Source organism: Rhea americana, unplaced genomic scaffold, assembly GCF_003343005.1.
Source record: "Rhea americana isolate MKP2758 unplaced genomic scaffold, rheAme1 scaffold_2, whole genome shotgun sequence".
Lineage (NCBI taxonomy): Eukaryota > Metazoa > Chordata > Aves > Rheiformes > Rheidae > Rhea > Rhea americana.
In genome coordinates this window covers 207,675-224,377 of record NW_028186149.1, presented here as the reverse complement: position 1 = coordinate 224,377, position 16,703 = coordinate 207,675, and the positions used below count along the sequence as shown (strand labels likewise).

General features: G+C 38.7%; 1 protein-coding gene across 1 annotated transcript in view; it reads left to right on the top strand.

The window, feature by feature from the left end:
- UBE2Q2 (ubiquitin conjugating enzyme E2 Q2) overlaps positions 1 to 16,703 on the top strand; it is a 44,311-nt gene that overhangs the window by 2,168 nt on the left and 25,440 nt on the right. The window contains exon 3 of the mRNA XM_085303645.1: positions 15,260 to 15,364. Coding sequence (XP_085159771.1) covers positions 15,260 to 15,364 — 105 coding nt within the window. The remainder of the gene's footprint in view (positions 1 to 15,259; positions 15,365 to 16,703) is intronic.

Below are 16,703 nucleotides of genomic sequence, written 5' to 3'. Positions count from 1 at the left end.
CGCCGGGACGCGCGGCCGCGGGGGGCCGGGGCTCGCGGAGCGGCGGGCGGGCGGCTCTGCCCTCGCCCCGCAGGCTTTGTTCGCCGGGCGCTTGCGGGGTGCGGCGTGCTGCGGGTCCCCTTCAGCTGCGTCCCGCCCGGGGGTGGGCTGCGGGTCCCCTTCAGCTGCGTCCSGCCCGGSGGTGGGCTGCGTGACTTCCCTGGAACACTTTTATTTCAGTACAGGGGTAGTGTTTTGTTACTGAGGAGGCCAGCCGCTACTCTCCACACAACATGATCCTTCTCCATCAGTCTCTCAAAATAAAAGCCCGGTTGTTTTTGCCCCCTCGGTTGCCAGTTGAATTTGATGGGTTATTCCTCTGTGAAATGACAAACATCAGAGCTGCTAGTAGGAAAGCCTGAAGCTTTTGGTGCCTTAGATCTGTGGTTTGGTACGTCTGCTCCTCAGGTTGCTTAACTTGCATTGAAATACATCCACTTTTTTGTAGACCTTTAGCTGAGGTGTGTCTGAACAAGCGAGGAAGAGAAGCTGAGGTCACTCCTTGCTTTTGTGTGTTACTGAGGAAGCTGTCTGTAGTTGCCATTGCAGTTGCTGGCCCTAAAGGTCAAGAGGTCCTTTGTGCTGTTACGGCTGTGGTGCATTGCTTGCAAAAAGACCTGCATAAAGGCTGTTTCAATCCTTAGCCAAGACTTCTGCTTTGGAAAGAGGCTAAGTCTAAACTTTCTGGAATTTCTGTTTTGCAGTTGTCTGTGAGCAGCTTGATGCTTTCCCATATTGACTGATTTTTTTTTTTTTGGCTCTCTCAGGTAGATGGCTATTTTGCCTGTCTGTTAAAAATAAGTAGGATAGGGCATCTTGAGATACAGTGGATGATTTTCTTGGAAACAAGTGTGAAGCTGATGATGGCACCTGAAAGAGAAAACTGGCCTCTGGACTGCTGTCCCAGGCTTTTGGTTAGAGGCTAAGGTGACAAGAAGTGGCTTTTTCTTCGCTGAATTGAGTCTTTTGGCTCTGACTCCTAATTGCCTCCAGTTTTCTTCTGTAGGTACTGTAAACTAGAAAGGCATAAGTCTTGTTTACTGTGCTGCAGTGGATCTGCAGAACTTCCGAAAGGCTTAATCAAGGTAATGTGGGAACTAGAGCTGTACATGGTGGTACTAGCATGTAAAAGCTGGTAAGGTTATAAAGTTGTTAGTAAATGTTTTCTCTGCAGAAACTCTTCCCCTGCATCAGAGGTTGCTATCTGTTCTGGATTTGTAGTGCAAATATGTAACTTTAGCTGTTTGCTGCTTCTAACCAGTTTAACCCTTACAGTCCTGATAAAGCCCTCAAGGATAGTTCCCTTACTCAACAAAACCTTGTATTAGACTGTTCTTCAGGACACCCAGAAATCCTAAGGGGAGAGTAAGCACAATGCTGAATGATCACTTTTCCTCTTTTTGGTCTTATTTGGGTACCTTTACACTTTAGGTAAAGTGAATTCTGTCTAGCAGCGTTGAAGTTTTTAGATGGAGAGAAACCTGGTAGGAAGGAAGCATTCAGTGGCTTCTGCTCTAAGTCTGAAGAGAGCTGATGACTAAGTTGCTCTGATCTTCACAATGGATCTTTTTCTTTTCTCCAATCTAGAGAGAGAAGGCAAAGGAAAGAGAAAACATTCTCCTGGAGAGTTGAGGGAGAATGTCTGCCTAGGAACTGCATGGATTTCCTCAGGTCACTTAGWCTAAGTGCCAAGGTTTGACTAGAAGTCTGCCATGGAATTTCTCACTAAGATGGTGATATTTTGATTGCCTGCAATATAAGTTTGTAGAACTGTTAGTTGAGCATTTGCTGCAGCAACCTAGGAACAGTCTGCATGTGATACTTACAGATGCTTGGTGTTAAAGTAAGATACTTTATTCTGCAGCTGATTCCTGTTTCATGAAGTGACAGACAAATATTGTCCAGGTCTGTCCTTTAATCTTGCTGGGAGTGACCCATATTGGAACTTAAATGGTTAATCAGATTATTTTAAAAGCAGTGTAGGGTGGAGTCGTCTCTGTCAGAAACATTGCTTCTTATTCCTGAGAACTGTCTAATTATTGAACTTGTTCAGGCTGTGTCCTTTCACATTCCCATTTTGTTACGCCAACAGCAATGTCTCCATTCTGGAGTTTCATTTCCATTTTTTTAGGTTCCTTTTTTGGTTAACAACTGTGTTTCAGTTAATCAGGCTGAATAAACCAATGTCTATTACAAAGCATATGCATTTATCCTGGTCCTAATCTGTTTTGTTTTTTAATAAAAATACCAAAGCAGTGGGCTTATTTAGAGTAGCTTGTGGATGATCATAACTTTAAGTATCTTTCAAAGAAATATGTAGTTTTGATTTGATACCCTATCAGACATGTGTGACAGTATTGTAAAGTCCGTTACAATTGTTCAGTCCTTTTTACTGCAAGAGAAAGGACTGGTCTGGCCTGCTGAAAACCTGGCAAAGCATGTAGTTTGCTTTTATATAATCTCTGCAGAGAGAAGCTGGGATAGATATATTAGATACTAATATCTSTCTACCCATACACAGCTTCAGTAGAAGTTCTCTGTCCTTAAGTAGCACTCACGGGTAGAACAGGGTTTGTGCCAGTTCTGTCTAGGAGCTGATTTTGTCCCAGGCAGATACTGGACTCTGACATGCAGTGATACCCTTTGTACGTTAACAATTCAGTTCGTGTAATGTGGCTGACACCAGGGTACTCTTGCCTCTCTGCTGAGAAGATGCATCTTACGCTTTCACTGAATGACAGCCTACTGCTAAATCAGAGTTAGAAGCTACCATGAAAGACTGAAAGGTTGCTGTCTATAGATAAGGTCTTCTCCCATCAAAGAAGTTACTTTTGCTTCTAAACCAGAACAGATGAAAAGGTATTGCCTGGGAAGCTTTGAACAAATTGGATATGTACAGAAAATAAATGTATTAGAAGATATGGTGGTTCTTCAGAGGCATAAGATTTTAATATTGAACATACTCCTAACTAGTGCCTAGATAGCTGATAACCTTTTAAAAAGGTTATTTGTACACAGAACTAACCACATAATGAATGAGACTTCTAGTTCAAACCACAGATGTTTTTAGATTACTAGACAGTCTATGGATGCAAGTACMAAATCAAAATGCATATGCAGCTTTATCTTGATAATGCTTACTTTTCTAACTAGAATTAGATGTACTTTCTTACAGATTTTAAAAAAAGCACTCAAGTAACTATTATCAATCATAATATCACTTACATAATGGAAATTGAAAAGTTCAGTCTTGTTTTATTTAGCAAAACAAAATTAAATAACAAAATGCAGAGTCTTGAGGGTTTTATCTTATGTTTCAATGCTAGGACTGGAACTGTGAAAGGAGTATTACAGAAAGGTAGAGGGAGAATCTTTCATTCCTGGAAGACATAGGATCTTATCTCCTGATGTGACAGGTTAGTCGTGCTGCAAGTGTAAAAGGCTGTAGCCAGTGCTTATAGGCTCTGCAGTTCAGCTGCTCTTTCCCTTCTGTAGTGTATAAAGTACTTCTAAAATATCATACAAGGCCACAATGATGGGCTTCAAACAAACTTCAACATAAGCCAGCATTTGAACATACAGGAAAAAGCACTATGCCAAATGGCTTACTTACGTGAATTGGAAGGATATAGTAATTTCAGAAATAGAACTACTGTGGTCCTGAAGGAACTTTCTATGCCTTTTTGAAGTTAAGAGTAGTTCATTCAATTAATACCTACTTTTTACTCAATATGTTTCCTTATTTTAGCTGTTGAGGAAGTCTTTGTAAGAGRCTGAATGATAGCTGGTAATTTTTGTATGCTTCTTAATAATGCACTTTTGAAGAAACCGCAGCTTAGTGTAGGGCTACCTCATTGCATTCATAAAGAGCATTTGCTGGTATGTGATGACTGCCTCTGATTTGTGTTGCCAAAATTTCTTACTTTTTTACAAACCTGGAGAATTAGTAATTGGCGTTACCAGAGATCTTTCTTAGGCAGTGAGAAGCAAGAATGCTTATTGTTACTCTCAAAGTTGTGAGTTTGTTTGTTTGCAGTGAGAAAAGTAGAGAGTAGTATTGAAAGTGCGTTCTGTTCTGGAAAATAATGTAGGGCTTCCAAATTCTTGATGGCAGTCAATCTGTCTGCATTGAAAAACKGCAAAATCAGAACTTACATGGAATTGATCAAGTGTACTCACAAAAAAGGGGCATCTTCAGACTTATTCAGACTAGAGTGAATCTGCAGGTGTCTGGTCTGTGTTATGCCTGGGGATAATGCTTACAGGTGACATGTTGGTATCCTCAAAAGAATTTAAAAATTACAGATGATAGGAAGAATAAAGCCTGATCATATCTTGTGTGTTCTTTAGCCTTTGTCGATCTGTGAGCAGTACTATGTGCCTTGTTAGGTGGCCAGCATTGAGTCTACTGGATTAAGGACCTGGCTGGCATATAAAAATTCTTTACTGGGTTATTGTTTATCTGGATCACTTCCTAGTCTGGTTTACTGTGTGACTGCACAAGCAGCTGTACCGGCACCACAGAGGGCATAGGAATGAGTGCTGGGGATGGCTGATGAAGCCAGCGCTGCTGATGGAGAGCCGTTTGCCAGGCTCTGACCCTGGCCTTGGTGGTACTTGGGTTGCCTCTGCATGGGATGCCTGAGCCAGTGTTGGTCCCGAGGGCCCCTGCAGGTGCCTAGTATCTTATGCTGATAACTGGTTGGCAGGGAACTGATCCAGTCAAACTGAAATAAAGGTTTACTTCTAAAATCAAACTCCTTTCAAGATATCAGAAGGTATGAAGACATAACCAGTYGTCTGGATACTGCTTGGATTTATAAAGGCTACTTCTCAGTAGGAACAAAGGGTTATAGAAGCTGATAAACAGAAATAAACACTCTTTGGTTAGCTTCAGCTTTGCACTATGTACAGTACTGTCCAGTTATTTGCCTTAGTATAGTACTTAAAGGTTATGACACCCTGAATTCCTGACTGAAATTGGATATTCTTTTTTGTTTTACAGAATACAAGTGTTAATATGCCATTTTAGAGACACGATAGTTTACAATTAAATAAGCACTCCACTCTTCAGTTGCAAGCACTGTGGAAGAAGTGAAAATGACCTGTGGCCAATTAATATAAGCCGCCTGGAAAATTAAATGAAAGATAGCAAAGATATACTATGTAATGTTTAGATGCTGTATCAGCCTGCATGTGTTCACTACATTTGAAGCTGATATGAGTTTATTTTTTTTTATTGATCTTTGTTAGAAACAAGTACACCAGTTAGTCTATCTTACTAGTTCTTCTTTCCAGCTGTAGTCCTTGAACATGGTATTAAATTCATGATCTTTCCTGCATTTTATTATCTGTTTTTCATATCAGTTATTTATGTATATGTTTATTGTCTGATGCACACAAATCATTTTGTCATTTTCAGTACTGTAGTGTGGTTAATGCATGATTTTTAGAGACTTAGTTTGGACCGTGTTCTCCTTTCCTCCAGATGTSTAACTTTTTCACCCCTTTGAGAGAGAGTTCAATAAAGTAGCAGATCTTCCAATAGCTTCTTCAGTATGTGGTATTCAGAAAGACGGAAACGTAAGCCCTGTCAGAACTTGTATGGTAGCATTAAGAAAAAAAAATTGCCAAGCGTTCCTGTGCGGTTGTGTTCAAGATGCCACAGGTTATTTGAATTTCAAAGCAGGAAATAACTGCCTTACAGTGTCGTATTTAACTTAATGATAAACACTGATTGAACTGTGTGGTACTGAAAATTCACAAGCGAAGGGCAAAGTCCCCTTTGAAGGGCTGTAATCTGAAGGCCAGCAACTAAGCAGTCCTCACAGTAGCTGTGTAATGGGGCTCCAAAGGGAGAGCTGGGAACCTGGCAAGTGCTGCCTGGAGTGCTGCAGGACCTGTTATAAGAATGGAAATTCTCATCCTTAGAGATCAGTCCGGAGTGCTGAAAAGCTTATGAGGGGAGAAGAAAAAACAAGGAAAGCTCTCCCCTGGGAGAAGGGAAAGGGTGCTATGCCATTGGTAGAACAGGGAGTAGTGCATAAAATGAACAAACTGAACACCTTTAAAAAAAAAAAAAAGAGGAGGAGGGAACTACCTAAATTCTGAAGGTAGAATGAATCAAGAGGAGTAAGAGCCTGTATTTTTGAGTAAGAACAAAAGTGATGTTAAATGTGCATATGGGGTGTACCTGTGTCTAAGGGATAGAGGAAAGAGGCAGTCTGCTGGGAAACTTGTTTGCATCTTGGCAAGGTGCTGGTATGGGCGAGGAATAAAGTGTCAGGACTAAGTTGCAACCACCTCTCTTAAATCAGTTTTAACCATGTTAAAAGCCAGTTTTGGCTATTCCAGCTTTGAAGCTGATGATCTTCTCTTCTTCTTTTTTTTTCCTTCTTCCTTGAACGTACCTGTCTGTGGARTTGCAGATATAGGTGATTAATAACTCCTAATGATTATATTGAATTGATAATTTGCTTCAAGTCATCAGACTTTCCCTTCAGCCATTCAGGATTTGGGATGCATAAGATACTGTGCTACTGGTAAAGAAATAGTACTGCAGAATCTGATTTCCTGAATACTGTTCTCTCTAGTGCAGGTCTTTTTGTTGCTTATTTGATAATCCAGTGCTGACCTGAATGCTTGTGTACTGCACACATTAAAGAAGAGAGCCATGTATGTCTGAGGGCTCTAAAACAGCAATTCTCCAACAACTGTCAAAATGAGGATTACAAGCACATAGTGGGTGGTTTTTGTGTGTGTGTGTGAGAAGCAAGGTAAGTTGATTCTGGCTACTATGAGGTGCTGCATTAAAAATCTGAAGTTTTTGTAGTTTCCTACAAAAGTGATAGAGTAATTCTCATGTCTGAATTGATAGATGACATGTTTTATTATGATGATATCCTGGAGAATAAAGTGCTGCTTCACAGTGAAGATCTGTAGCTGAATTTTTATCAGGAAAGGTAACTCTTTCTATTTTTATACTTAAAGTTTTGATTTTAATTCTGAATGGTTATGGCACACTGGACAACATGAAGATTCTTGTCCTCGTTTCATAAGGAGAGTGGTGGAGGCTATAGCAACTAATAAAGCAGTCTGATAAACCCATTTTTGCAAAGGTAATATGCAATTTCACATAACAGAATCATGTTTTGTCTAGGCTAAATACCTTGAAGAGTGACTCTTGAGCTGATTGTAGAGACTTGACCTCCTAGAAGAACCTAAGAACTGTGGTGCTGTGTCTGTAGTGATGTATGGGACAACCTGAAGTGAGGTTTTGTCTTTGCTACTTCAGGTTTCTTGTAATAATGTTGATATTTATCAGCTAAATTTATTTAGCTATCTATTTAAAGTATGCACCTTGATAGAGAGAGGAACTTGAAATAATCTGGGCTACGTTTGTGTTTTATGAACTTTGGAATTACTGGCTTCTAGCTTGTGCCTAATTGAAGGTCACATTTAGTCAAATCTTTTCCAGGAATCTTTTTTCACAGAATGTTATATTCTGTCTTAGATGTATCCAAAGTTACAGAGTTAAGGATTCTGTAACAATTTTAAGAGAATTTTGTATAACTGATTTGAACAAACTTATACAGGTGAATTTGCCCATTATCAGCTCCTTTATTTTGGAACAACTTTTTGCACAAGCAGATTGCCATCCAAGTATTGACTGTGTTCATACTTCACCTGCTATGTTGTGGTCTCTGCCTTATAAATATTGGCATGGACAGTTGCCACTGAATCCATATGTTGCAGAATGTGTTCCATAATCTAGYCTTTCAGTTACTTAAAATGTGTTGTAGTCTGTGTGCACTTGCCTGGAAGGTGGCTGTATTACGTGCAAAGTGGCTGACCATTGCACMTCAGTCTGTAAAAGCCTGAAGTGATGAGATGGGAGTGCAGGGAATTGCTGAGCTCTGCCCAAGTGGATGTCTGTTGTGAAGGCAAAAGTCATGCCACAACTATTCTGCGTGCTGTGAACAGAAACATACCCTTATGGTTACCTGTGTGCTAAGCTTCTATGATGAGTAGAACTGTTTGTGCAGAGACCTGATACATATTTTTATTTGGGACAGTTTGTGAGCTTTACGTGAACCTGTAGAGGTTAGGTGTATTGTGGTCTTTCTGCTCTGTGAGGCACATGCCTTTGACCCTGCCTTCTCTAGTGTGGCTATACRTAATAACAAACAAATCAAAAGGTACTCTTGTTGCACTTGCATCATTTCTGGGAGAGGAGAAACATGACTGTTAATTCTGGTATTTTAATGTGTTCCAGAAGGCTTCACCACTGCGATGGAGAGCATATTGGAGGAACCTGGGTAGAACTGGATTATGGGTGTTTTTTTTTTTTTTTTTTTTTTTTTTTTTTTTTTTTTTTTTTTTTTTTTTTCCTCTAAACTACCTGTAGCATTCCAAGGCGATTAAGCTCTTGTCTCCATGGGACCCACAGAAGCATCCAGCTTCATCTGGGATTGTCTTACAGTATAGGTTGTTGCTGTCAAGATAGCCATTAAACTTGAGGGTACATTTGCATTAATTTTCTATATTTAAAAAGAAATAAGTGCATTTTAGTCAGTTGAACTTGATGCTTTGTAAAATGCATGGGTTGTTGCAGATTTTCTCACAAGACTGAGTATGTCAGGCTTTGCTTCTGGCAGAGTAAGAAAATTAAAGTTAATACGGGCTTGCTTCCTATAGTAGAATAGCAGTTAGAGCTCTACTTAGAGATCTCAATGAATAAAAGATGTCCTGCTGTTTATATACATTGAGCAAGTAGTAGTATGTTGTATGCAAACTTAAAATCCAGGTGGAACCTTCAGCTTTGCTCAGAGGATTTGGGCAAATTTCACTTTGCTGCCTTCTTCCCATTACATTTTGTTTACTATTGCTTATAATAACTGCCATCAGCTATGCTAATCCTAATGTTTGTATTGTCCTGAAATTCTGCGTCGAGTAACTGTTATATCCATAATGAAGTGACAGTTCTTTCATATATGAAATTTGGAAATTAAATGTCAGAATGCTATAATATGTTCAGCATCTTTCATTATGTACAATGGAGCTAATAATAGTAGTGTCTGCATTTTTGAAAACAAATTTCTCAMGTTTTGTTTCTATAGAAGTGTCTTTTCCTTAACTTGATGCAGGTGTCTGGATAGCTAGTCATTGAAATATTTCTATTTTGGGGTTACTTAAAATGAAGTTTGGAGGGGAAAAAAGGAATGTATGACTTGGAAATGAATCTCAATGCTTTTTTTAATTATAAGTGGGGGGAACAGATAACAGTCTGACTTTTAAAGGATCTGAGGCAATTGCRTGTGTACTTAACTACATAGTGGTGTAAAAAAATGCTTATGTGTATCTTAAACTCTCTTTGGAAAATTTGGCTACTACTAATGGGAAGCAATCTGTCAGGTGTTTAATAGCTAATATACTCCTTCAAGAAGCTGTAAGTACTAGTTATGTTTTATAGTCATCAAGCTTAACTTTTAGTTTTAAGAAATTCTTTTAAAATTTCTGATATTCTTGCTATTTTTTTTTCCTTACCCCTGCTCTCCCCCCAAGGCAAGTTGATACAAGTGAAAACTGTATAAATAGTGAATGATTAGCAACTTCAAATAATACGTACTACATTTTGACTAATTGTGTAGCTACTCTTTAATACACATTTTCTGCTAGCAGCCAAAAAGTATGATCTCCAACCAGTGGGACTTGGGGTTTTTTATTTATTTTTTTAATCTAAATCTTCTACTTAATTCAAATGAACAAGTTAGAAATTTTTATTTTGGTAATTTCAAGGTGTCTGCTGAAGGGCAGCTGTGTACGATATGAGATTAATATACTTGATGGATTTATAGCTGTGAATGTGTTCATTTTGAGAGACTGTATTAGCCATTTGAAATGTCTTGGTACATTAAGATGGGCTTACTTCATTACCAAGGTTTGTGTGAGCTAGAATGGTCTCTTGCTAGCTTCCTAGAAACAAATCCACTATTTAAAGGATTTAGGTGTTTGACAGTCTGTTATATAGAGGTAATAGGAAGTGGATAAAATGTTGAGACTGAGAAGACTGTCAGAAGTGCTGCCCCAAAGCCAGCTCTGTTCAGTCACAGCTGTCAAACTGATGTGAAAAACGGAACTAGTTTCTGTCCATGATGAAGATTTTGCAAATGCTTGGAAACAGAATAAATCCAATTAGCTGAATTTTATTTGACCAATAAACTAATGAAATTATTATTTTTTTACTTTTATCTAAGATTACCTGAAAATTGATGAACTGGCAATATGCAATTGCAACTTTAAATCATATCAAGTGTTTTAAATGCGCTGGTTTACATTATCACCTCATGCTAAATGTATGTGTTTGTTTTAATCCTAGAAATGAGAGCAAAAAAACTTGTTTTAAATTTAGGAACTTGACACTTACATACACAATATTGTAGTAGTTCAGAAATAGCTTGTTTTTTAAAGTCTTTTTCTAACAGAGTTGCATGGCCATAAAGTTGCAAAAACAGGGTAAAGATTATGTAACATTGCAAGTAAAACAGCCTTCTTGGTAAGGATGAGAAAGCTTAGATAGGATATACTTAGACAGATGACAATTCTGTACCCAGGAAAAGCTTTCTTAAACCTATACATCCCTGGCTGCTTCTGTCACTCTTTTTTTAATCAAGAATATTAGCAAACTCTTGTAGAGGATGCATCACAGTGTCTGAACAGTGGGATTGTGTATTTTTTAATATGCTACAGTTTTCCTAAGTGACTTGAAAGGCTTTGAAATTGTTCCAAAGGCAGGAATATGGGGTTTATTCTGTTCATATTTCGCATGTATATTAGTAGGCTAAATTATTTTCCTGTATCCTGTGACACAAGCTAGAGAAGTGTTTGCGTTGACAGGCCCCCGCTCTGCGCGGGCGTCGATGCAGAGGCCCTCTGGAACGCGCTCTGCCCCGCGAGTCGGCTGCGGACCTGCGGGCCGCGTCCGTGGCGTCACCTCCGTGCTGTCTGGCAGAGCAAGCGCGGCGACTTTGCAGGCTGGAGTGCACATGAGCTTGGGAAAGCTGCCCAAATTCAAGCGTGAAGGCTTTGCCTCTTGGATAAGTTTCTGCTTTTACTTGTAGAGAGCAGGAAAATGTCATAGCAGTTACATAAAAGGGCTCAACCGTTTCGTGTGAATGAGACCTGTGCAGCTGTGCTTGATACAGTGTCCCTCCAGGTCAGCTGTGGAGTGGAAGGCTTAAAATCTGTTTAGGCCACTGAGAAATAATAATTAATATTTCTAGCAGCAGTTAGCTCATATAGCAAGAGAATTGTTATTGTAGGGTTCCTCTCACCAAATGCCTCTTGGTGTTTGAGGAGCTTAGGTTCCTCACATGACACAGCAGCTCAGTCCCTCAACTGCACCTAGTGGATGGAGCTGTGGAAGAAAAGGCTGACCCAGTTCCCACAGAGGAACTGGGTTTTGTAAGTTTGATTGTTTGAGCTCTCACACCATAAGCTTAGTTTCTCATTGTGCACTATGGTACTACAATCTCATGAGCTTGTTTTTATCTCAGGATTAGAATGTTTGAATTTCTTCTGTGAATTCTGTATTTCAAAACAGTGACTTGTATCTGGCTGAAACTCAGCTGTTCCAAAAATACAGATTACTTACTAATCAAGGGAAACTTCAAGTGCTAGTTACCTCTTAAAATAAAACAAGTATGTTCACTGGTAAGTCTGTTTAAGTATTAAAAAGCATTGAAACACATTTGAGGTTAGACTATTTTGCATGTTATTAATACTAAGCATCTATTGCTTTAAAAAGGCAAATACACAATTAAATTTCCATATTCCCTCAGTCTAAAAACTAAAATCTTTTTCTGATGTAGATGAATTTAATACACTTGCACAGTACTAAAGAAAAGCCTTTGTGATAAATGCATAATTCTCATTCATATTTCAAAAGCTAACAAGCAAGTTAAAATTGAATCTTTCATTTTTTTATTGTTTAGCTTTAGTTTTTAGGGTCCAGTTTACATATGCATACATGTGCCAAACAAGACAGGCAGCATCACATCTTATTATGTTTCCTCACACATGGCAGGGCTTGCTTTCGTTGCAGAAAACTGAATGAGTTGGAATGAGGAGAGCAGAGAATGAGGAAAGGACTATCGTTCAATGCAGAAGGCATCAGCACATTCAAGTGGCCACTGTAATGTGTTCAAACATAGTGGGATTGCTCGCTCATCAAACCTGTGCTACCGGTCATGCCCCTGTGTGACAAAGGATTTGCTGTCAGTGTTTGGGAGAGGGTGTTGTATAGGTCCTCCTGGCTGGGCTAGGTACTGATTACAAACTGTTCTGTGCATGACCACAGTCTCCTTTTGGTAGAGAAATGAGAAAAACAGCATTGTCAGAAAAGAATATAAATAGTAAAAAGTGGAGCTCCGTTCAGTAAGCAGCCTTCGTATATTGCTAATACAGTTTAGAAGAATGGACTGACAGGTGTTTATCTTCTATAAATCATCACAGTTAGACTTAACTAATAAATGCTCAATTTTTGTAGAAGCCAAAAAATATCTTCTTTTATCTGATGAGACGGAGGATTTTAAGAAGCGGATATTTCAACAAATCTTTGAGTTTTGCTTGTTCTGTGTATCTTTTGGTGGGAGTGCTGGTGTAGTCCAAAGCCATGACAGTAGTGTCTTCCATGTTCCCTTTCTCCTGACTTAGTGAGCTGGCTGGAGAAGTAGAAGCCTCACCGATAGCTGGCTCAAACACGTCTTGAGGCAGCAGGGTCATATTCAGCAGGTCTCCCTTCTCATGTGCCCCACAGATCCACTGTGCAGTATGAAAATCTTGGAGTGAGAGTGTTAATGCTGTTGCAGAAGACTTGACAATACAGTACAATAGCACACTATTAGAAAAGTCAGATGTTATCAGTACAAAACCTGAAATACCTTTAATGAAGTATAACACCTAAAGGAATAGTAAGAATTGGGGAAAATGGTAGTTGCGATGCAGCTTTGTTTCTCTAGTAGTGATAACTGTCATTTTTTCAATGGTGTCTGAGGTGAAGCTGAGGAGAAAATACTAATTACAGGATCTTGGAGAAGTGTAAAGGGAAAAAAGCTGTTTAAACCAAACCCATTGACTCACCTGTTTATTTTCCTTAACCTTAAAAGCTTTATGGGATGGACACTGTACTTCCTTGACAAGCATTTGAGATACTAGGCYGTTGCTGATCAGGAATTCAAAAGGTCTTGGTTTTGCATATGGTACGCTTCCAAGTGACACTGGAACACTCTATCGGTTGTCTTTTCCTGAAAATACTAGGAATATCATGTAGTCTTCTGGAATATTTTTAAGCTGTGATTTTATTTATTTAAAACACATCAACCCTGGGGGAGATAGAACTTGTTTAAATTTATATATAGGCTTGAATCTACAGGTGAAAATCCTGAACCTTTGGGGCTAGAGTTTTGTGATATGGTGCCAGACGGGAGCTCTGCTGTTTTAGTCTGTATTGCCAAAGCTGATGCCCTTTATCTAGCCACACAGTTCCTCTTCAGAGGGTCAGCACTTCAGCTAAAAGATCGGTTACGAAATAAGCTTCATACTATTACAAGTGAATGCTAACACGCCTTTATTTCTCTCCAGTGTTCAGATTGATAGACTGTTCTGCATTCTACTAAACACAGTAGATCTGGGTTTTTCTTGTCTGTTGATTTAAGTTGTGCACTTTCAAAGCTTGCTCTGAGAGTATGTTTACTGGGGAATCACTGGAGACTGGACAGTAATGCTGATAAACAGGTATCAGGTCTGCCTTGTGTGAAACTTCCTACTGTGGTTTGCAGGCTTTAAAACAAACAAAAAAAAAAGTTGCAATCAAGAAATAGTATAAATATGTAAGCACAGTACCCGTTTGGAGCCTCCTGTTAGAACAGCAACAGAACCTTGACTCAGGTTAGGCTTYGAAGAATGAATTTATTGTTCTCCCTTGAATGAGAAAAGGCTTTGGGATTTTCCTGTTAAAATGCAGTGAATGAGATGAGTAAAACTCCCTGGTAGTGTTTCATTAGTGAGGAAGATATCTGAGTGATATACTGAAGTTCAGCAATCTGTCCTCAGTTAYTAGAATTTCACTGAATGGGTGAGAAGAAGCCTTAAAAGCCCAAATCCCCAAACGCGTCAATGGTACGAATGAACACTTACTGTTGAGATAGAAGCTACATGCTTTTCCTCCATCCTCAACATTTTCTAGCCTGTCTTCAAAAAAAWTTTTTTTTTTGCTTTTTGCAACCTTTAAAAGTTGCAAAGACATCAGCACAAGTGCCTTGCTAACACCTTAGGGAGCGCTATATTTTGTGACAGTCTACTGACCTAGACATCACATATTGTGTCTTGTATGAGCAGTTGTGGGCCACAAATGTTCCATATGCTCTGTGCCCTACCCATAGTTAGTTCTGAAAAATCAAGTATACTTCTAATCCTGTGAACCCACCTAATCTCACTGTAACTAAGGTATGTTTTAGCATCTGCCTAACCAGTGTAGAAATCTACTGATGGAAGAAAGTGATAGTCTGGAAGCTTTTTTTTARGATTGCATGAGGTAAATTGTTTGAGAAATCTTTCATCAACGGAAGACCATCAATGAGCCTTGAGATGGCAAAGATAAAACTACAGCTTCCTTCTGCCCAATATCTCCTTCACTAAGGCAGGACACTTGGCCTATGTTGTTTAAGTCTGGGGGCCAGTGTAGAACAATTTGAAGAACCTTGTCTGAAGAAGAGACTTGCAGATACCAGTTTCTGTTGCTATTATAGATTTTATTGTTTGGAAGAATCTGTATTTCATCCAAAACAACATGGATATGTTTTTTGCTGTGAAATATACTACCTGTGATTCCATTTTGATAATAACTGTCTGTACTACATTTCTAAATTTCCTATTCCTGCTCCCTCCCCCAGTTCCTTAAACCCTTTAAGCATCATTTCTTATATAGGTCTGTTGGCTGGTCAAGATGAAAATAGGATGTAAACCAGAAGAGCCAACTGGCTGGATTTCCTCTCCAGTTAGTTGCCAAAAAATACTTAACTTTGTTAATAGCGTTCATGTTTCCTAACTTTAGAGTAAGATGAAAAGTAATGTTGGTACTGTGTAAAACACCTTGTGAATGAATCTTAAGAGCTTTGTGGATTTTCTGTTTATTTGGTGGTTTTGTGTGTTTTTTCAATAGGAATCTTACCCATCTTCATCACCAATATGGTTTGTAGAATCAGATGACCCAAACCTGACTTCAGTCTTGGAGCGTTTAGAAGATATTAAGAAGAGCAATACTCTGGTGAGAAAATTGTTGGGGAAAGGGTGTTTTAGGTGGGTTTTTCTGGTTTAGCTTTGTCAGATTAACAAACAATTAAGTGTGTTCAGATTTGGGATTATTTCTGGGTTTTTGTGAATGTAAGTTTCTCTTCTGAAGTCAGGTGGATCAAAAGTAATGCAAGAGATTTTGGGCAAGGAGAATGACCTAAATGCTTATTCTCTAACAGAAGTTAAGTTTCAGCCACAAGAGCACAATTGTTTAATGCTTTTTGAAAATAGTTGAACAGTGATGTGCATGAGAAAATAAAAATAAAATAGCTGTTCTGGAATGCAGCTAAGTATTTGGTATTTTCTTTGCACGGAGATCATCTACTGAGGTAAGAACTCAGTGTTTTTTGAGAATATATATTCTCCAAAACCTGATGGTAGCTAATAATGATAGCTAATTCTAAACAAGAATTCATGTTTGCAGGAAATGACTTGACCTGATAACATCTGGTTCATGTGGATGTTCCTGAAATAGTCTGAGTGGTGGTGTGACTTTGAAGGGTTGTTCTTTTGAAGAACATCTTTGCACAGATTCTAGTAGTTTAGTATTCCAGAAAAGTGTCAGGCACTATTTCTGACTTGAGAATCCTTTTGATGTAACGATAGGAGTTGTAAAAAAAAAATGTTTTGACTTTTCGTTCTATRCAGAAAAGTAAGTGTCCTTGAATATTCTTAGAGGAAGATTTCAATACAAATGTACTTAATGTCCTTTCTAGAAAGAACAGTATTACAGTCTATTAACGAATTCAGTGATGAGTCCCTCTGAATTCAGCTTTATGGGTATTAAATAATTTTTAAGAATACAAAAATGTGCTTGTGTGAGATGTGTACAAAACAAACGGTCTGCAGGATGCTGCTTCTGGCATGGGTTACATGCTGGCCTTTGTATTTATCCGCTTTTAGAAAAATCAGGAATGTTCTTTCTGATGAAATCATTTACCTGTAGTGTTTACTGGGATGATGTTAATCAAGCATACTCAGCCTCAAATGTGTATATATAAAATTAAACCTGTGAACAATATTTAGGAGACATTTGACTTCTGGCAGAAATAGAAAACTAATAAGCAAATGGGTAATTTTCATATGCCTTGCCAGAGCTAAACTCAAATGAGCGTTGCAAAGGGGCATTAAACATTTCATGTCTTCTATTGGATATGATTGCAGGAGTCATGCACTTCAGWTGTGTATTTTCTTCTTGCAGCCTGGACTTAAGATTCTTAATATATTTTAGTCTATGTCTCAATCTTTTTATGACCTCTACCTAAAAAAAGATGTGGGATAATACAATGAACATGTGGCCAACTAAACTTTAT